Source organism: Podarcis erhardii (assembly GCF_964252035.2).
Source record: "Podarcis erhardii genome assembly, chromosome: 14".
Classification (NCBI taxonomy): Eukaryota; Metazoa; Chordata; class Lepidosauria; order Squamata; family Lacertidae; genus Podarcis; species Podarcis erhardii.
The window spans coordinates 42,266,079-42,287,223 of NC_138503.1; the positions used below are offsets into that span (position 1 = coordinate 42,266,079).

At 45.6% G+C, this 21,145-nt stretch overlaps 1 protein-coding gene across 5 annotated transcripts in view; it reads left to right on the forward strand.

Annotated features, from left to right (window-relative positions):
- PRKAR1B (protein kinase cAMP-dependent type I regulatory subunit beta) overlaps nucleotides 1-21,145 on the forward strand; it is a 110,246-nt gene that overhangs the window by 25,858 nt on the left and 63,243 nt on the right. For all 5 annotated transcript variants that reach the window (XM_081839964.1, XM_081839965.1, XM_081839963.1 and 2 more), the window contains one exon: nucleotides 1,168-1,259. In XM_081839964.1, the coding sequence (XP_081696090.1) occupies nucleotides 1,168-1,259 (92 nt within the window). The remainder of the gene's footprint in view (nucleotides 1-1,167; nucleotides 1,260-21,145) is intronic.

Genomic DNA, 21,145 nt, shown 5'->3' on the forward strand with positions numbered 1-21,145 from the left:
TTAATGTATCTCACTGCATAAGATGCATTTACAAAAAGTAATATTTTATAAGATACTGCCAGCTGCTTAATTATTTCCTAGTCAGCTGTTCTTAATATCCCCATTTGATGTTCCTTGCATGGTAATAATGCCTCTCCCTCTCCTGCCCTCTTTTCCTTTGCTGGCACAGTCCAGGTCATAAGGAAAGCCACAGGCTAGCCCAGGGGCTCCCAGCTTCTCGATTAAAATGTGGCTCAAACTTCATTTTGCAAAATACATGCACACTTCAGTCCTCGGTACATTGCTACAGGAAAGGGAAGGGGGTGGTTTGGATGATGCCTTTTGGATGGCCAGAAGCCTGTGAATTTACATCTGTAAGATGAGAGTTTGAAGGGACTGCTGAAGGGGTCAAACCGGTTCCTTTGTAAGATCCCAGAATCATAGAATTGTAGAGTTGGAAGGGCCCTGGGGACCATGTAGTCCAACACCCTGTAATGCAGGAATCTCAACATATGGTCCCCATCCAACTTCCACCAGCCCTAGTTAGAGCATGGATGATGGGAGTTGTAGTTCAGCAGCATCTGGAGGGCCACAGGTTAGGTATCTTTGGGCTATAGACTCCCCTCCTCTAACCACTGCACAACACGGGCTTTCATCATTGCATCTGATCCACAACACGGGCTTTCATCATTGCATCTGATCCTCATTTGAGAGGTGAAGTGCATCAGAAATATGAGGACTTTATCTGGGCTTTGATGTTCTCATGCACTGTTATATATGGCTATACAGTGGTACCTCAGGTTAAGAACTTAATTCGTTCTGGAGGTCCATTCTTAACCTGAAACTGTTCTTAACCTGAGGTACCACTTTAGCTAATGGGGCCTCCTGCTGCCACCGTACAATTTCTAGTCTCATCCTGAAGCAAGGTTCTTAACCCGAGGTACTACTTCTGGGTTAGCGGAGTCTGTAACCTGAAGTGTCTGTAACCTGAAGCGTCTGTAACCTGAGGTACCACTGTACTGTACTGCTTAGATGTGTTATTTTTTTAATGTTTCTTAATTTTTGTTTAGAAAAGGTTATTATTATTAGAAACTTAAAACTCAGGCACATCCCTCATTGTGAGATTGTCCATGGTGGGGCATTTGACTGAACCTAGATTGTTGTTTCTCTCTCCTCTTCCTTGCCTAGGTTATTCCCAAGGACTATAAAACCATGACTGCTCTGGCAAAGGCCATCTCCAAGAACGTGCTCTTTGCTCACCTGGATGACAATGAGAGAAGGTAGGATATGGTCCTCTGATTTCACCTTATCCACGTTTTGGCTACCCATTGCTAGCTGAGCGCCCATCTAGGATTGGTAACAGGAATGGAAATAATCAAGCTGGGTTTTAGCTGAGCAGTTGGATAGCAGTTTATTTTGCTTATTCATTTGTTAAATTTGTGCTCTACCTTTCCACCAAGCAGTAGACATTTAAGGGTAAGGTGGTCACATGCAGACAATAACCTTACGTGACCATTGAGGCCTCTTCAGAACTGCAGGCACTGCATTTGATTCAAATTGTCTTCTGAGTTGAGCTCAGCTCAGTGCAAAGGTGGATCTAAGAGAGAGCGCCCAGTGTGGTTGCGCCAGGCATGGGGCTTCTGGGGCACTGCAGCAGGAACCACAACTACAACAACCATCGGAAGGTGAGAGGCAGTGGTGGGTGGGGTGGGAGACTGCCACCAGATTTTGGCATTTCACAGGGTGCCACTGAAATTTGAGGCGCCAAGGTCTGCCACTATTCAATGCCATCCTGTTTAGTGAGTTTGCCACAGAAACCTGGCATGCACAGCGCTGATTGGCTGTGGCCTGTAGCGTCATTAACTCCTGGAGAACCTTTGCAACTCTTTTAAAACTGATTGTGCTTTTTTTAAAAAAATAAGGTGACATGCGAATGTTTAAATGAATAAAGGTATACTCAGTGCTTAATAATAATAATAATAATAATAATAATAATAATAATAATAGCCTGCATAAGGGGAAGGATGGCTGTAGCCCAGTTGTGGGTTCAAACCACTACTATGTCATTTACGTTGTGGATGCAGGAGGAAGCCAGGCTCACCTACAGAAGAAAGATTCAATGGGTCTCCTATTTTAATGTTCAGTTTATATGCATCTGTAAGTAACGTGGTACAGCTCAGCTTTGCAGAGGGTGCAGTCCACAACCCATTCGCTGCAGAGCAGCCCAGTCAACTTTAATGGAATGCTTCCGGACTAAGTAAGTTATGGATTACAGCCTAGGTTTCTTGACCTGAGCGGCGCTGCATCTTGTGAGGTGGCAGCTGGGCTTATCCTTGTCCTTTGTTTCCAGAAACAAAGGTGGTCTTTGAATCAGCTACAACAGCTGTAAGAGCCTGGTATGCCCTGTTCTGTCAGCTGCTGCGTGCGGATATTTAGACTGCCCGTAACAGAATACTTCAAGCATTTGGTAACTCCAGATGATTTTGTCATTTGTTCTTTCTTTTCTTTTTTTAAAGTGGGGCTATGCAGTATTTTAGTGACTGGTGGTAAGGATGGATGGCAGCCACAATGTTAGTGCTTCCTGGAAAGAATTTGCATGTCTGTGCATTCCATGTCACAGGCAGCCCTCAGGTGCTTAGGGTCTTGTCTTTGGCAGTAGACAAGCCCATTTTTTTGCAGCTGGACCGATGGATGATGAATGACTCTTCTTCACTTTTTTGAGTTTTTGAGCAGAAGTTGGATGGTCATCTGTCATGGATGCTCTAGCTGAGATTCCTGCATTGCAGGGGGCTGGATCCCCTAGGGATCCCTTCCGACTCTACAATTCCATGAGGATGGTGATGTGTCCTACTTTACAGAGGAGAGTCCTCCATCTGAAAGCAATTCTCAATTTCAGGGGAAAGAAGCCTATTTATATTTTAGGGAGTATTTTAAAATTTGCACCTATACATACAAATTTGCATACATACATTTTATGCCAATCTGCACAAATCTTCCATTCCCATTTTTGTTTTTGTTTTTTAATGATGTGTAAGTAGTTAACCCATGACCAATCCGCATGGTACAATGCTGTGACATCACAGAAGGAGCATTCCTCTAAGAAATTGGTGCCAAACTAGATGGAAAGCGTTTATATTTTCGTGTAATGTGCAGGAGTGTGTGTGTGTGTGTGTGTGATTTCAATTAGGACTGCAACACTGAAAGAGGAAAGTAGAAGTTGTTGTTTTACTCTTTCCATCTGCCTCGTGTTCCTGATGGAAATAAGCCCCCCCTACAGCTTTTGCTTTGCTCCTCTGAGAGCCAGCATGGTGTGGTGGTTAAGAGCGGTGGACTCGTAATCTGGTGAACCGGGATCACGTCTCCACTCCTCCACATGCAGCTGCTGGGTGACCTTGGGCTAGCCACACTTCTCTAAAGTCTCTCAGCTTCACTCACCTCACAGAGTGTTTGTTGTGGGGGAGGAAGGGAAAGGAGAATGTTTGCCGCTTTGAGACTCCTTTGGGTAGTGATAAAGCGGGATATCAAATCCAAACTCTTCTTTTTCTCTGGAGAACGTTTACATGTAGGCTTCCATATTTGAGTGAGTGGGGATTGTCCTGGCAACAGCGCTGAGATCCATGCCCTTTCCTCAGATCCAAGGCTGATGGGAAGCCCAGGGATTGTTTGACCACTTAGTTGCCGAAAAAGCTTTGGTTAGGCACTCAAAACCCCTCAGTTGCACAGTAACCAAACCAGTAAGCCCCCTCCCCCAGGACAGTTTTCCCTGCAGGGAACAGTGTGCCATAGCTCAGTGGTAGAGCACTTCTGACACCAAGACCTGTTCGACAGAGAGATGGACTCCCTTGGAAGGTGATGGACTCTCTTTCATTGGAGGTTTCCACGAAGAGGTTGGATGGCCATCTATCAGGGACTCTTTAGCAGTGTTGAGCTATGATTCCTGCATTGCAGGAACCTGGACTAGATGACTCTTGGCATGGGATCTGGAACCCCATATCTGGGTGTTCCCTGTCTGCGCATCCAGCCCACCCAATTACATTGCATTTCACATAACTAATCCTTGTACATTTCTCAGCATGTCATTAAGCGTAGCACATTAAGGCTCCACGATATCTGCTCAGACATACTGCTGCTCGTGTTTTTCAGATTCCTTTTTTTGCCATGATCTCAAATCACAGCCAACCACCACGGTGCACATACTGCCTTTTGAGTCCCATGATTTCATCGGGGGAATTATTTTGTTCCTGCCCTTTCAGCTGAAAGATCAAGTGGTTCATGTCTGGTCATAAGAGGGTAGCCATTTTGGTCTTTGCCACCTGGTGTCACTGTGTTCAAGAAATTTGAATATACATTTACACAGTGCTCTTTTTCTATAAAAAAGAGGTGCTGGAACTCACCATGAACACCTCCCTCATTCTCTTAGCGTGGCAGTGGCACCCACCAGAGACATGCCGGAACTGAATTCCTGTGAGTTCCCCCTGGGGGAAAAAAGCCCCACATAGTGTGACACTGATCAGGCAGCCAAAAAAGACAGAATCTTTAATTGTCAGAAACAGAAACATTACCTTGTCGTTCACATTACACTTCTGTTTGGTTGTAACAGGGCATCTCTAGCGGGCATAGGCAAACTCGGCCCTCCAGATGTTTTGGGACTACAACTCCCATCATCCCTAGCTAACAGGACCAGTGGTCAGGGATGATGGGAATTGTAGTCCCAAAACATCTGGAGTCCCAAAACATCTGGAGGGCTGAGTTTGCCTATACCTGATCTCTGGAGTAAGAGGACAACCTGCCACTTCCAGCAGGGAAGGAGGTGGACCTGCCCTCCCTGATTTGCACAGGATGTATGGATAGCTGTTTGTATGGACACATCTGGCAGTCCCATAACTATTGGACTGCATGCACACCTGGGAACTGTAGTTTACCCCCCAGGGCTATGATTCCCAGTGCCCTTAACCAACCAGAATTCTCAGGATTATTTGGGGGAAGTCATGTGCTTTAAGTGTTTGGTATGTACCTAGCTGCAGAGAGGGCCTTTTGTATGGTATGAGCAGCATTGAAGCTACACAACGTGGCATTAATGCAGCCATAGGCTACTTGCCTTGCCCACAGTGCCAGTCTAGACCTCTGGCCAGGAAGTGCCAGCCCCACAACCGCAGGGATGGATGCTTCCACTTCCATGTTGTTGTAAAGTGGGAGGCTAAAGTCCAACAGGTGGTGATGAGAAAGACAGCTTGAAGCCACATCTGGAGAAATGTGCTTTTGCTCTGCATTCCTGCAGCTGCTTCTCCTATGTTCTTCCAGGTTGCCCTGTTTTAACATTCATCGTATGGCCTTTCCCATGATTGCAATTCCAAGTGTGCCTCATTATTCCATGGTATATGTGAGATACCCCTCCCTTCTTATGCACGCACCAGGCGATTGGATTATCCCCAGAGATGGGATATCTATCTATCTCTGTGTTTGACCCAGGCTGCTTTGCTGAGAGGCTGAGAACATCACTAAAACAGACTTGAGGGCTTAAATGGAAAGACGTCATACCATTGGAGGGATGGAGGAGGAGGAGGAAGTTTGTACTGGCAGAAATTGTGAGGCTTTGTTTTGGAAGCTGCTCTGCCTTCTACCCAGTGGGGCAGAGGGAAAGCATGTTATGTCAAAACAAGAGGCAGGCTTAAAATCACAGATCTGTAGAGCTGGAAGGGACCTCAAGGTCATCCAGTGCCAGCCCTTGCAATGCAGGAATCACAGCTAAATAATCCTTGAAACATGGCCGTACAAACTGTGTTTGAAATCTCCAATGAAGGAGAATCCACAATTTTTCACGGTAGTCCGTTCTGCGATCAAGCAGCTCTTACCGTCAGAAAGTTCTTCCTATTCTTGAGATGGATTCTCAAGCTGTTGGGTGGTATATACTGTATTTCTCGCTCTATAGGACGCGCTTTCCCCCCTCCAAAAATGAAGGGGAAATGTGTGTGCGTCCTATGGAGCGAATGCAGGCTTTCGCTGAAGCCTGGAGAGTGAGAGGGGTTGGTGCGTACCGACCCCTCTCGCTCTCCAGGCTTCAGGCAGCTATCCGCAAGCCTTCGGAGCGCGGCAGGAGATCCCACCGGGCTCAGAAGGCTTGCGGATAGCAGCAAGCTCCGGGAGTGAAGGCGAGGTTGTGCGCAACCTCGCCCCCGCTCCCAGACCCGTTCTGGGGGCTGGGGGAAGCTTGGGTTTCCCCCGCCCCAGCCCCGCGGCTAAAAAGGAAGCCAAGACAGCGAGCGGGATGGATCCCGCTCGCTGTCTTGGCTTCTTTGCTCTTTGGGGCTGGGGGGGGGGAAAATAATTTTTTTTCTTTATTTCCCCCCCTAAAATCTAGGTGTGCCCTATGGTCCGATGCGCCCTATGGAGCGAAAAATATGGTAAATACTGTTAATGAAATTAAGTGAAGAAAGGAATAGCCTTTAGGGAGGGATCATATCTCAGTGGTATAGAACATATGCTTGGGTTACAGAATGTCCCATGTTCAACCCCTGGCATCTCCAGGTAAGAGAATCGGGTAGCTGGAGAAGGAGGGAGGAATCTGGAGAGTTCCTGGGGATGACAACACTTTGATACTGTGCGCAGAAAGACGAAAGAGAGACACTTTCTTCCTTGCTTACAATAGTAGAACTTGGGACAAGCCAATGAAACTGTTTATTGGAAGATTCAGAGCAGACAGCCGCAAATCCTTCTTTGCACAACACCTTGCTAAACTGTGGAACTCACTGCCACAGGATGTGGTTATGGTTGTTAGCTTGGATGGCTTGAAAAGGGGGTGAGACTAATTCATGAAGGATAAAGCTATGTGGTACCTCTACTGCCAGAGGTGGCAACCTCTGAGTAGCAGCTACTGGGAAATGCAGTTCTCTGAAGCAGTTCTCCAACCAAAATAAATGCATATATTGGGGGAAGCGTGCACAGAAATGAAAATAGCATCCTAGAATGCCTCATGTTAAGAAAAATGTGCACAAAACGTTATTATTGTTATTTCATTTATGAATCACTTCCCATGAGGCATTCCAAGGCTATTCACAACACAATAAAAGCATTTATAAAACAGGTACGCACATATAAAAACTTATACAATCACATATATAAAACGATATACTCCCCCACAAACAGTTAAAATAACTGTGTGTATCAAAACATTGGGTTGTATTAAGAAACTTAACTTTGTCCTATACTTTAATTTTAATGGTTCTATTCTAAGTAGGACTAGCATAGATTACAACCCGTTTAAAAAAACAACAGCAGTTGTTTTTTAAAAAACAAAACAAAACAAAAAACAAAAACCAGCATATATATTTTCATGCAGACTTTTAAAAAATTGCAGACTGAAGTGGAAATGGGGTAATATGAACCAGAGAGAAGAAAACAAAATGAGAGTGACAGATCTGTCCCTCTCTATCCAAGCCCCCCTCATAAACAGCCTCCTCAATTTGATATTGTTTTTTCAACTTGGATCCCGGCACCTCCTTCCTTACAATGGAGTCGGATTTAATTAAGTATATGAAACTCCATCTGCTTGTAGATATCTCCCACCCCGACCACTGAATCATTTCCTTTCTTGAAGTCTCACCTAGAAGTTCCTTCCTTTTTGCAATAGGCCCTAGTTTATTGCCATCTTAATCACTTTCCTCCACCCCCTGCCCCCATCGCCACATCCTTGCATTCTTCCTTTGCTGGAAGCAGCCAGCAGAAACAATTGGAGGCGGAACCAAGTTGAGTGCAGATTTCACTGGAAGGAAATCTTATACCGAGTCAGAACCCATCTGGCTCAGTATTTCCAACACAGGCAGGAAGCAGCTCTCCAGGGTTTCACTCCAGCATCGCTTTCTCAGCATTACCTGGAAAGATGGGGGTTTGAACCTGGGACCTTCTGAATGCAAAGCAGCTGCTCTGCCACCAAACCACAGCGCTTTGCCAATCATAGTAGCAAACTTTAGTGTGCAACTCCCTTCCTGGTGGGTAGGTGTCTGGATCCATTGGGTTGGATATGATGTTAGCTCTATTCAGACCAGGACGCAGGTGGCGCTGTGGGTTAAACCACAGAGCCTAGGACTTGCCGATCAGAAGGTTGGTGGTTCGAATCCCCACGACGGGGTGAGCTCCCGTTGCTCGGTCCCTGCTCCTACCAACCTAGCAGTTCGAAAGCATGTCATAGTGCAAGTAGATAAATAGGTACCGCTCTAGCGGGAAGGTAAACGGCGTTTCTGTGCGCTGCTTCGGTTCGCCAGAAGTGGCTTAGTCATGCTGGCCACATGACCCGGAAGCTGTACGCCGGCTTCCTTGGCCAATAAAGCGAGATGAGCATCGCAACCCCAGAGTCGGCCACGACTGGACCTAATGGTCAGGGGTCCCTTTACCTTTTATTCAGACCAGACCCGTTAAAATGAATGGGCTCACTTAGGTCCATTGGGTCTGTTCTGAGTTTAGGGCTCACTTTCTAGACAGAGCTCGGCGTTTTAAAGAACCATGTCAGACTGTTGCTCCGTCTAGTTCAGTATTTTGATTGGCAGGATTGTCAATCAAGATCAGGGATCAAACCGGGGGCTATTTATTTATTTAGTATGCCAAGCATGTTCTCTGCTACGGAGCTATGCCCCTTCCTCATAGGAGAATTTATGAGGGTGCTTATTTTGTTAAAAGGAAGTGAGAGATTTGCTTCTTGAGGCGTGGAATAGATGCAGCGCAAAATGCGTAACTCAGAAGTACACAGTGGCTGTGTTAGGTCTAACAGCATACCCCTAAACTGTCCCGATTTAAGCGGGACGTCCTAGAATTACAGAAGCAATCTCAGCTTCTGATTGGATGCCCTGTTTTTTGGGTCTCGCACTCTTGCGTGAATAGCTGGCTGGTGCCAGAGCACTGGATCAAAAGACGCTAGGTTTTTTTTGGTAACCTTGAGCAAGTCGCCTGTCTCCTGGGACAGCTCAGGACCAAAAGACAGTTTTGATCAATGGGCTGTTGGAAGGTATGCAACAGTGCATTTTCATTTTTTTGGGGGGGGGGACATTTTCATTGGCATCATGACTGGGGGGGTAGTTGATCCTCTAAAGGTAAAGGTAAAGGGACCCCTGACCATTAGGTCCAGTCGTGACCGACGCTCATCTCGCTTTATTGGCCAGCATGACTAAGCATGACTCTGGCGAACCAGAGCAGCGCACAGAAATGCCGTTTACCTTCCTGCCAGAGCGGTACCTATTTATCTACTTGCACTTTGATGTGCTTTCGAACTGCTAGGTTGGCAGGAGCAGGGACCGAGCAACGGGAGCTCACCCCGTCGTGGGGATTCGAACCACCAACCTTCTGATTGGCAAGTCCTAGGCTCTGTGGTTTAACCCACAGAGCCACCCGCATCCCAGTTGATCCTCTACACCACAGGAATTCCAGCCCCGGTGAAAACAGGTGTTACTTGTGCCTACTCTCAATTTTAAAAGGATGCTTCCCTCTTTCCATGTGATGCATTTATCATAATGTCTACTTTGGAGCAGAGAATGGTTTTGACGGATTTGGTGCTGCTTCAGTGCAGGGAAATGGACCAAATAACCTTTTTAATGGGGCTTCCTAGCCCTGATCTTCTTGGACTTCAGGGTTTAACTGAAAGGAATTTGCACAGTGACTTTCCTAACATTTCATTCAGAAATAAAATGTCAAGGCCATGCATTTTTTCCTCTTTCTTTCTTATTTTGGCTGGGGTAATTTTGGCTCAGCCTTATGTCAAGCCCTCAAGGGGGTGGGCGGCGGCGTTGGGGGGGGGCAAGGATTGTAAAGCATTTCCCCCCTTCCTTTGCAGTTAACATTTAGAGAGATTAGAACGCCAGAGGCCATTTTTTCCCTGAGCTGTTTTATAGAAGAAGGCCTGATCGCACTTGTCTGAGCCACATACCTGCTTGAAGTCATATTTGCAAAGGAGGTTATTGTTGTCAGCGTTTGATTAACAGAACTGTATAAAGCAGGCAGTGGCAGCAAAAACACAAAAAAAGCAAAAGTCAAAGATCATAAAGAAAGTTAGAGATGAAACGTGTTGATTTTGCGAATCCAACAAAGGGAGATTTCTTCCATTTGTAGTGGGGGTGCATTAAAGCAAAGAGGTTTGGGAACTGTGTGGTTGAAACCTTAAGAGAAAGCTCGCAAGCTGAGTTACTTATTAGATTTTGTTAAAAAAAGAATTCAGCCCCTATATTCCTGTGAGATCCAGATCCTACGTGTTTTGACCATTTCAAAGCTGTTATTTGTCAAAGCACAGAAGAGAACATGTCAACCAACAAAGCAGGGTAATCAGAAAAATCTGGAAACAACTGAGCTTCATTAAGTTGTCAGCAATGCTGAAGAAGAGAGTTAATTATCAAGAACAATTAAATAAATGGAATCAGTTAACAGCTGAGGTAAAAACAGAATTAATTGGATATTTCGGGTGTTCATGTGGATTACTTTGTTAGATCAAGAAAATTAAAAATATAAGGCAAGTAAAAGAATTATACCTTTTTTTTCAAGCACGGATCTCTAGTTCTGGAGATTGGTCTTGACATGAAGGAGATATAATGCAACTATATTATATTGTGATAATTTATTCAAGCAGTTTTTATCTCACCATTCATCAGAAGTGATGCCAGGGAACCTAACAGATCCAAAGGTTTTCTCTCATCTGTTCAATACTCATAGCCTTTTCAGCGGTGGCTCCCCATTTGTGGAATGCTCTTCTCAGGGAAGCCAGCCTGTTGCCATTGTCTGTCTTTAGGCAACAAGCAACAACATGCTAATTTGCCAGGTTTTGAATTGGAAGGGTAGTTGGATATTAAAGGAGATTCCGGCTAAATACTAGGGAGAACTTTCTGATGGTAAGAGTGTTGAATGGTCACTTTAAAATGTGAAGGTTCATTATTGTTTCACAAGTTGTGTATGTCTTTAAGGGCCAGGACAAATAACGAGACCCAGTCTTACAGCTGTGAAACATAGCAGGTGCTGCTGAGTTGTGTTAATCAAGCTGTGTCAGCAATTGGGTATAGTATATAAGGAGCAGCACCTGGCTCTACCATTACCCTGGGGGATGGGTTGGTGGTTGGGTCTGGTTTGTTGATCATGTATTTAGTGTATAAGGAATTTTTGTTTTTGTTATTAAAACCTTGTTTAAGTTATTTTTGAGTCCCTTTTTAATCCATGGTCTCCCCAGCAAGCTCTCTGCAGTGCTACTAAACTGCAAATAGCCAACAAAGAGCAGATGGTAAGAGATAGTGGAACGGACTCCCGCGGAAGGTGGTGGACTAATCTTCACTAGAGGCTTTTAAGCAGAAGTTGGATGGCCGGCTGTCATAGATGCTTTAGTTAAGATTCCTGCATTGCAGGGGGTTGGACTAGATGACCCTTGGGGTCTCTTCCAACTATACTATTTGATGATTCTATGCTTTTGTACCCCAGCTTTTTCTCCAAGGAGCTCAAGGTGGTGTACATGGTTCTCTCCCTCCTCATTTAATCCCCACAATAACCCTGTGAGGTAGGTCAGGCTGAGGGATAGTGATTGGCCCATGATCACCCATGACTGAGGGGGGATTTCAACAGAGTGCAATCAGTACTTGCGGTTGTTTTCAGTTCACTAGCAATACACAGTTGATGACTGTCCCCTGCCTCCCATTTGCATAGCATTTCCTTGCACTGAAGTGAACGGTATGGAATATGGTAATGGTGATGTCATTAATTATGTAACTGATGACATAAAATTCCACTACAGTGGACAGCGAGGCGAATAATGTAGTTTTTGCGATAAGCTGAACTGCAGTGAAGCAGACACAGCGCAGCATGTGACTGATGGGCAGGGCAGAAATCAGTGCCTTTTTAATACCCCATTTCCCCATGCTTAAGTTCAGTTCTGCATATTTCAACATGACTTTGTGATATCTTAGGAAACAAGTCCTCATGAAAATTCAGCAGAGTTTTCTGTGTATAACGTACACATTTTTGTCTGCAGTTCTGCCTAACAGACACATTTTTGCAGTGCAATTTCCCTGTCTACAATGCATTCTCATGTGCCGTTTTCACCAATACATGCATTTTCATGCACATTTTGCACTAGCAAATGCATCTTTGTACAAATTAGTTAGCTGTGGAACCGCACTGCAAAATTCAGAGGAGTGCAAATTTCAAAACATGGCTATGTTTCAGCTTGGGTATTATTTCAGATGGTGTAAATTAAGTAGATCCGCATATATATATATATATATATATATATATATATATATATGTGAATAGAAATTCTGTATTCATCCGTAATCACAATAAGGCTTAGGAAAAGAAGTTGCTGTAAAGCTGCTGATGTGGAGGGGATGCAGAGATGTAAGAGGAAGGGAGCGATTTCTTCAAATGTGCTTCCTCGGGAGCTCAATCATGATATCTTTTGGCAGCTGGCACCAGAACTCAGTATTTGGCAGTTCCTTCCCTTCTCACTCCCCACTGCTGCCTGCCATTCATTCTCTAAGCTCCATCCACGATTGTGCAGAAGGTTCCTTTCCCAGAAGTTCAGCATGGAGCGAAGGGTAACACTTTAGTTCATGATGGTCATTTCCACTTTCTCTTCCTTCTGAAGCAACATGGTTGGTGTGTGTGTGTGTGCGCCTAGGGACTTGAGAAATGTTGCATTACTCTAACAATGTTAACCAGGGCTCTCTCTGTAGCAGGGATACCCAACGTGGCATCCTTCAGAGGTTTTTGGACTCACAACTCCCATCACCTCCAACCAGTAGTGATCCGGCATTATGTGCTCTTCAGTTCCATCAGGATCTGCCATGGTTTGGTAGCTCCAGGTGGAAGGGGAGGAGGGGAAGGAGAAAGGATAAGAAGCGGGGGCAGAGAGAGAGTTTGAAGGCAGCCACCGAGGTTCGGAGGGCTGAGTCAGTGTCACTCAATGCTACCTTGTAAGTAGGAGTGAAACCACCATAAAAACAGTGTCCCCCAACTCATGGGGATGAGCCAGAATTATACTGTATTCTTCTTTTATGGTAAGGTAGTATCAAATGTGCATTAGATACATTTCCTCTGAAAATATAAAAATGGGACATGAAAATCCAGAATCAATAATAGTTGTCATTATCCCTCACCCCAACCACCTGAGTCTTTTTGTTTTTTAAGCGTAATAGAGAGGCAGCTTGATTAAAATAGCATCATGTTTACTAGATTGGTATTTATAACCCAACAAAATCATGGCACATTAATTATCTGAAATTTAAAGTAGCAGGTGCTTATTCCTGCTCATAAAACTGTCTCGTCTATCTTACGTACCAGGTTCCTGCATTTTCATTTGGGAGAGAACGGCTGAGGGAGATCGAGCCATTTTGTGTTGCAGTGGTGGGTCTCTGTAACTGGTGGGCTCTAGGGCAGGGGTGAACAGCTTCAGGCCTGAGGGCCCAAACTGCCCTTCCAAGTCTCTCTATCTGGCCCTGCAAATTGCAGGCATGGATCCCCTATGTGGACTGGGACTACAGTGGATGGGGGGGGGGTAAAGGCTTAAAGTCTCTGTGTATTAGGTTCTGCTTGCTGGTTTAGCCACAGCCATTTGGTTGGCCACTGTGAGAACAGAATCCTGGATTGGCCTGATCCAGCAAGGCTCTTCTTATTTGCTTATGCTTGGCTCCTGATCTGGATCAGGCCCCTTGCCATAAAGCTATGCAGCATGTAGTTTGAGCCTCAGTCCGAATGTGTTCAATAGAGCTCATATCAAAGACTGCAGCTTTAAATTTCTTTAATCAGCTGACTAATCTGTTAGGGCTGTCTCCAAACATGTGCGGAGTGTACCCAAGAGTGCTATTTTTTTAAAAAAAAATTAAAGCGCAGCTTCTAGAAGAAGTTTATAATGAAAGCACTGAGCATAGACTTTTCTGGCTTTCCATCCTTCTGTTCTGGCAGCCATATATGAGGATGAAATTCTGGTCCAGCCAGTAAAATCCTGGCAGGTGTGGAAGTGTCCTGGCTGAGCCGTTCAGCTGCTTTATCATTTGAAAACAACAAGAAAGGAGGGCAGACAGTGAAATCTGGCAGTCAGAGGCACAGAGGCCTGCATCTGTCTCAGCCGACTCCTGTGTGTGAAGTGCTAAATCTCTGAAAAAAGGAGGTGCTCCATTCAATTTGGGTGCTGTACAACTGCTACCAATTAAAACAACAAAACATTCAATGGATTTGCCATCTGGGGCGGGGAGGGAAGGGGAAAATAGGCTTTCAGAACAATGTTGTTGAGTAAAACAGGCTCTACCTTTTTGGCCAGTGTGCTGCTGCAACAGTGCTGCAAGTTGTCATGAGGTGAACATGTGCTCACCAGGGCCTGCATATATTCCTCAGCTCCTTCACGCATGCAGATGTGGAACTAAGTGCAGAGGCGTTTTTAGGGTGGCGCGACTGGTGTGGCTGCACCTGATGCCACGCTGCTGGGGGCGCCGAAACATCGCTGCAGAACAGAGAGGCAGGGGGCGCTGAATTTTAGCATTGCACAGGGAGCCATGACATTTGAGAGCCCAAAACCCGTTGCTGCTAAGCTCTTGGGGACAGATAAGCAGGAGATACACACACCCTGAAGCTGATTGAGACTGATGAATAAACTGGGCTCATTAATGCCCGCCATTTCATAAGGAAAGCAAGACTCCCATCAGAAGCAGTTTTTGAAACTGCATTGGAAGGCCTTCATTGATCCTAGTACAAAGCGTAAATTAGATAGCTGGCATTCAGCCTGTACAGCAGCACGGGGGCCTGGTGGAGAGCCACATCTAAATCTAGGGCCAGGGAGCAGTGCTGGGGAACCTCAGGCCCAGGGCCATTTGCAGTCTCCCAGACCTCTGGGCTCTCCTCAGGCCACTCGCCTTTTCCAGTCACACCACCTACTGGTCCCGATTCACTCCTTCCTTGAGTTTTTCCCTTTGACAGGAATGCATTACTGGACTCCCATGATGCCTCTTGGTTGCCTGGATAGAGAGCATACCCTCCAACATTTCTCCGATGAAAATAGGGACCTCCCATTCCATAACGATAATTCTTACTATTTCTACCTCACACATCTTACTTGGTTGCCCCAGTCACTCTGGGCAGCTTCCAATATATCTATATAAACAGAAGAAAACATTTTTTTTTTAAAAAAAATACCTATACATGATTGTTTAGGGAAGGTTTTAACGTGTGATATTTTACTGTACTTTTGGTTTTTATGGAAGCCGCCCAGAGTGGCTGGGGAGGCCCAGCCAGATGGGTGGGGTATAAATAATAAATTATTATTATTATTATATGTCTTCAGATGGCCCAGGGGTTCGGATGAGAGGGGTGTGCGAGTGCACATAGAAACTGCCTGTACTGAGGTAAAACTTCTGTACATTGCTCTTCCTGATTTTGCCTCTGGCCCAGTCCGCCATGGGCATGTGGTCCTTGGGAAGGGCACTCAAATGAATGTGGACCCTGGACTGAAACAAGGAGAGGGCGGTGGTGAAACTGGGAGAGGGAAGAGCTGAAAGCAGAAGCGCATCAGTCAGAAGGTGCTGCTCTGTTGACCAGAGCCCCATTCACACTATGCATTTAAAACACTATGATGAATTCCATTTCATTTTTATAAATACCACATTAGGTTAAGGTCTGGTTCACTACAGTAACAATTCCCCCCCCCCCTTTTTGCAGTGTACGCAATATCCTTTTTGTTCTGTTTTGTTTTCTGCATGGGTACCATTTCTTGTTTCTTTTTGTGCCTTATTTCACTCTGTGCACTTGTAACTTTGTATTTCCCCCCAGTAAAAATATATATTAAAAAGTGCTATGGTACTAATTTAAACACTCATGTCCCCCCCCCCAAGAATTATGGGAGCTGTAGTTTGTTAAGGGTACTGCTTAAAGTGGTATAATACTGTTTTAAATGTGTAGCGCTGATTGGCCCACAGTTAAAACAACAATTTAAAGACAGCCAAGAGGCCCAGATTAAGTCAGTTTTTTCTAAAAGGCCCGGATAAACAAAAATATATTGGCCTGGTACCCAAAAGAGTACAAAGATGGCATCAGGCCAGCCTGTTTTGGAAGGCTGCTCCATAAGCAGATGTAGATAGGTAGCCGTGTTGGTCTGCCATAGTCAAAACAAAATAAAAAAATAAAAAAATTCCTTCCAGTAGCACCTTAAAGACCAACTAAGTTAGTTCTAGGTATGAGCTTTCGTGTGCATGCACACTTCTTCAGATACACTGAAACAGAAGTCACCAGACCCTTCTAAATAGTGGGAAGGTGGGGAGGGGTATTACTCAGAAGGGTGGTGGGAATGGGTGATTGGCAGATAGCTCCAGTTACAGATAGGTAGCCGTGTTGGTCTGCCATAGTCAAAACAAAACAAATTCCTTCCAGTAGCACCTTAAAGACCAACTAAGTCAGTTCTTGGTATGAGCTTTCATGTGCAAAGTATCTGAAGAAGTGTGCATGCACACGAAAGCTCATACCAAGAACTGACTTAGTTGGTCTTTAAGGTGCTACTGGAAGGAATTTGTTTTGTTTTGGCAGATAGCTGTGATGAGCCTGTTGACGACTCTTAACGACTGCAATAGGTCTTACAGGAAAAAGCAAGGGGTGAGAAGGTGAAAAATGGCAGATGGTAAGAGTAGAAAGGCCCACTCTGTGGGGTTTACCCACCTCACTTCATTCAGAGGGAGCACCCAGCACATCGCGTCCAAAAAGCATTGGGTCTTAAGCATTGGGTCAGGCGGAAGAGGCACTCTTTCAGGTAACCTGGTCCCAAGTCATTCAGGGCTGAACTTAATCCTCAGCCTATGCGAATGGGCCATCATGAAACAAACCACACACACACACACACACACACACACCCCTTTCCCATCCCCTCAAACACAACACTTTTCAGTGTATAAAATTCGTGCATTCAGATGTCACCCATAAGTGAATACAGTGGTACCTCTGGTTGCAAGCAGGATCCGTTCTGGAAGCCCGTTCGCAACATGAAAAGAGTGCAACCTGAAGCGCCGTATCTGCGCAGGTGTGATTTAGCGCTTCTGCGCATGCGCGAGCGGCAAAACCCGGAAGTAGCCCTTTCCGGTACTTCCGGGTCGCCACGGGACGTATCCTGAAAGAACGCAACATGAAGCGGACGTAACAAGAGGTATGACTGTATAACAATCCAGGAACAAAGTGGCGTATCTACCTGTGTGAACCGGCCCTCAGGTTTGAGCCCGAAGGAGTAAGGCAGCGTTGAGTACAAAAGTTCAGGATTAAGTGGTTTGTGGGGTGGCAACATCCATTGTCCTCCTTGCTGTGAAGGGTGCCTGTGATGTTTGCTCAGAGCTGGTTGTTATCATTTGAAGACATCGGCAGCCAGCTTATTCCAGACAAACAGAGGAGGGACATTTCCTACTTTGTAGTGTTCAGCATGAAAGACCCAGAGGAAGCTTTTGAAACGGAGCATCAGCAATATTTACTTAACCGAGTGTAGGCAAACACACGGGAGGCCTGGAACTGCTGGGATTTCTTAGTAAGAAGTGATACTGGGATTTAAAAGTCTTACTCAGGAGAAATGTGTCGTGAGCCTTCTGGAATGGATGCCACAATACCTCTCCAGGTGAGCTAATGTGCCATCATTTACACACTTGCTGTACACAGAGTCTTCCAGTCCTCTTTGCATAAGTATGAATGACTATATGCATTACAAGACAGAGATGGTATTTATAACTCTAGAAGAAACTTCAGTAGCTTTCAGGGCTCTCTGCGTGTTAAAACCTGCAGCAAGTCTTTGATAGCCACAGCCATTAAAAAAAGAAAAGAAAAATCTTCTAAAATTTGATTTTCTCAGAGAAGGCAGGTGGGGTATTTTTGGTCATTATCCAGTAGATAAAACTTTCGTGTCTGAACAAATTCTCCCATCTTCTTTTTGCTCATCTAGCTAACACGAACCTTAACATTACATGTTTGTACCTTTTTCTTTTTTTTTGCTTAGAATTTTCTGTATCGTGGTAGAGCACGGTATCAAAAAAGCACTCAACAGTTCCTGCGCTTAACCTTTCTCCCTCCTCGCAGGCACTTTGGGAAGGTTTTCTGATTACAATGTGAAGCCAGGCAGAATGGACCAGCAGAGCTCTGCACATCAGGATGGTAGTTTCCTAGATCATGGAATTACAGAGTTGGAAGGGAACATGAGGAACACTTCATCCAGCTCCCTGCACTGCAGGAATATGCAGCTATCCTGTTGTAGTCCCGTGCTGCTCAGTCGCGGCAGAGCTCAGTGGCAGGCGAGGCCAGGGGCGTACTGGCCTGGGGACGGAGTCCATATGCCAGGTTCAGTCCAGTCCTAAGGTCAGGAGTATCCCAGTTCATGTAATCAGACAGTCCATGGGTCAAGAAAGCTAAGAGTCCAAGTTCGCAAGAAGCAGCAAGGTCTGGCCAGGAACGACAAATGTTGTTTCCAGCAACTGACTGAGGCTGGAAACCCAGCATAAGAAAGCTGGAGCCAGATGGTTCTTATCTGGAGCAAGAAGGTTGATCATCAGCAGGTGGAGTCACTCTGCCTCCTGCTCCTTCAGGCTGCTGCTCAACAGGTGAAGCCCATCCCTGACCCATGACATATCCCTTACGGGACTGAACCTGCAACTTTGGTGTTATCAGCACCACACTCTAACCAACTGAGCTATCCAGGCTGTTTGGTCCTGAGGTCCACAGAGGAGAGAGAACACAAGAATGTACAGCGAGCCTTGCAGGATCTGATCAGCGGCTTATTAGGTCCAGTATTTTATTCTGAGATTGGCTAACCAGGAGGTGTCAGCACTTTTCCACTCAATTTTATTTATTTCATTTTTATTGACTCTGTACCCCACCTTTTTCATTAAGCGGTATATAATTCTTCTAAATAATAATACATATGCAGGGTTGTAAATTGCACTGGGAGCTTTCACAGGTTCAGGAGGCTGCAACTTATAGCAGTTTCCCATCAGCTTTTGGAGGGGTGGAAAGATGCTTGGGTGTGGGGTTCACCAGCAGCCCCCCCCCCCAATTTCCCTTGCACAAATGAGTCAAAGGTTGAAATAGGGCCCTCTGTCTCCTTCGAACCTGGGCTCTTTTGGTTTTTATCCCGGGATTGTTGGAACTGCAGCCTTTAAAATGTGTTTGACATTGTTTGCCCTTCTCAACATCATCTTCACATGCTGTTCCGAAAATCCTTTGGCTCAGAAGGCGGGATAATTACAAACAGAGGTAATAAATAAACAAAAGAAGAAATAAACATGCGGCTTTGACTGCTCCTGCTCCACCCCACCTCCTGTGAGGTGCTCTCCTTGTGGGCTCAGTTGAGGGTGTTGGGTGCCTGGAGGCCACGTCCTTTGTCTTGGGTAATAAAAGTTCAGCAGAGCAAGGAAAATGCAGAACACCTGTCGGGTCTGTCAAGCCTTAATCTACGGATTATAATGGTTTTTAAATTATGAATTTGTGACAGGCACTTCCCTACCTCCCCCCCGTGAGCTAAAGACGTCAGCTTTCAAAAAAATATATGTATGAAAAGAAAGAAACACTGAACAAGGGCATTGCTCTCACAGACAAATAGAAAAGATATACCATTCCTTCACAGAGAACTCAGCCGTGGAGCCATAAGCTCCTACGCCAATGTTTGCCTAGCGGTTTTCAGACTTTCAGAGAATTTTGTTTACAAAGGGTTGTCTCAGCTGAGGAAGCCCTGCGTTTCCGCACTGCAGAAGATTCTGGAGCAAGTTTGGGCAGAGTTCAGGCCAAGGCCAGCCCAAGGCATCTTCTCGCCTGAGGTAAAACAAATAGCGCTTCGTCCTGTGCACTCCCATAGTATCCTTAGCTACTAACCCACAGCAGAAAACCTCAGAGGCAGTTTTCTCCTTCCCTGCTGGTAAAAATACAGCAATGCTCTCTGTGACTAACAATCGCATGCCTTTTATTTATGCCTTCTATGTTACTGTTTATTTCGACAATTTTGATATCGCTTAATCAAAGGAGACCCGATACGGTACGACTTAAAATGAGTTAAAACTCTAAAATCAGAATTCAGTTTTAAAAACCTGCTGGAAATAAGATGAAATATTATCCAGAAGTGCTGGAGGTTCAGAGGGGGGGGGCACACCTGACCATAAAATTGGGCCCACAGTATTGAGCGTGCAGCTACTGTTGGATCCGAGCTGTGCATCTGAGTCATGGGGGATCTACTAACAGTCACTCCTCACAAGATCTCAGTGGTCGGGCAGGGCTATAAGAGATCAGGCAATCCTTGACATATTCTGGACCCAAGTTGTCAAGTGTCCTGAGAAAAACGGGACATCCCGTTTTCTCACATGACAGCACGGCGGCCATTTTGGGTGCTGCGATATTGCAGGATTTTGTTCTGAGGTCTCTCCCAGAAGAAAGCGCTTCTCCCCTGGGGGAAGTGCTTTTTCAGGGCCACGATCTCGCATGGCACCCCAAAATGCGTGTTTTTGGGTGCCGTGGGAGCACAACCCCAATATGTGTGTCTTTTGGGCTCTGGGATCTCGTGTGGTTTGGACTCAAGATGCTGGAGAGTATGCAGGGTCCTTGTAAATGAATACAGTGGTACCTCGGGTTAAGTACTTAATTCGTTCCAGAGGTCCGTTCTTAACCTGAAACTGTTCTTAACCTGAAGCACCACTTTAGCTAATGGGGCTTCCTGCTGCTGCCGCGCCGCCGGAGCACCATTTCTGTTCTCATCCTGAAGCAATGTTCTTAACCCGAGGTACTATTTCTGGGTTAGCAGAGTCTGTAACCTGGAGCGTATGTAACCTGAGGTACCACTGTTCAGATATTTTTAACCTGGTCCAACAGTGTATGGGCAGCCAGTGCAGACTTTTGATCACCAGAGTTACGTGCTGGCGCCAATCTTCCTCCATCGACAGTCTCACCACAGCATCTTGTAGCAGCTGGAGACTCCGGAACAGGCCCAAGGGGAGCCTTTCCAAGAAACCCAACATTCGCTGCCTGAGGTCGCCACTGCACAACTGCCAAATGGTAGGGCCGGCCTTCCTTCAGAGTCACTGGATTCGCTTTGTTTTGAACAAGAGCCCTGAGGCCTACCAACCAGAGACAGGGGGCAAAGCAGTGGTTCTGAGGAGCACTTCAAAATAAGGATTGTGGTGACTTTGAACACCTTTCTCCTTTCAGCAGCCCCACATAG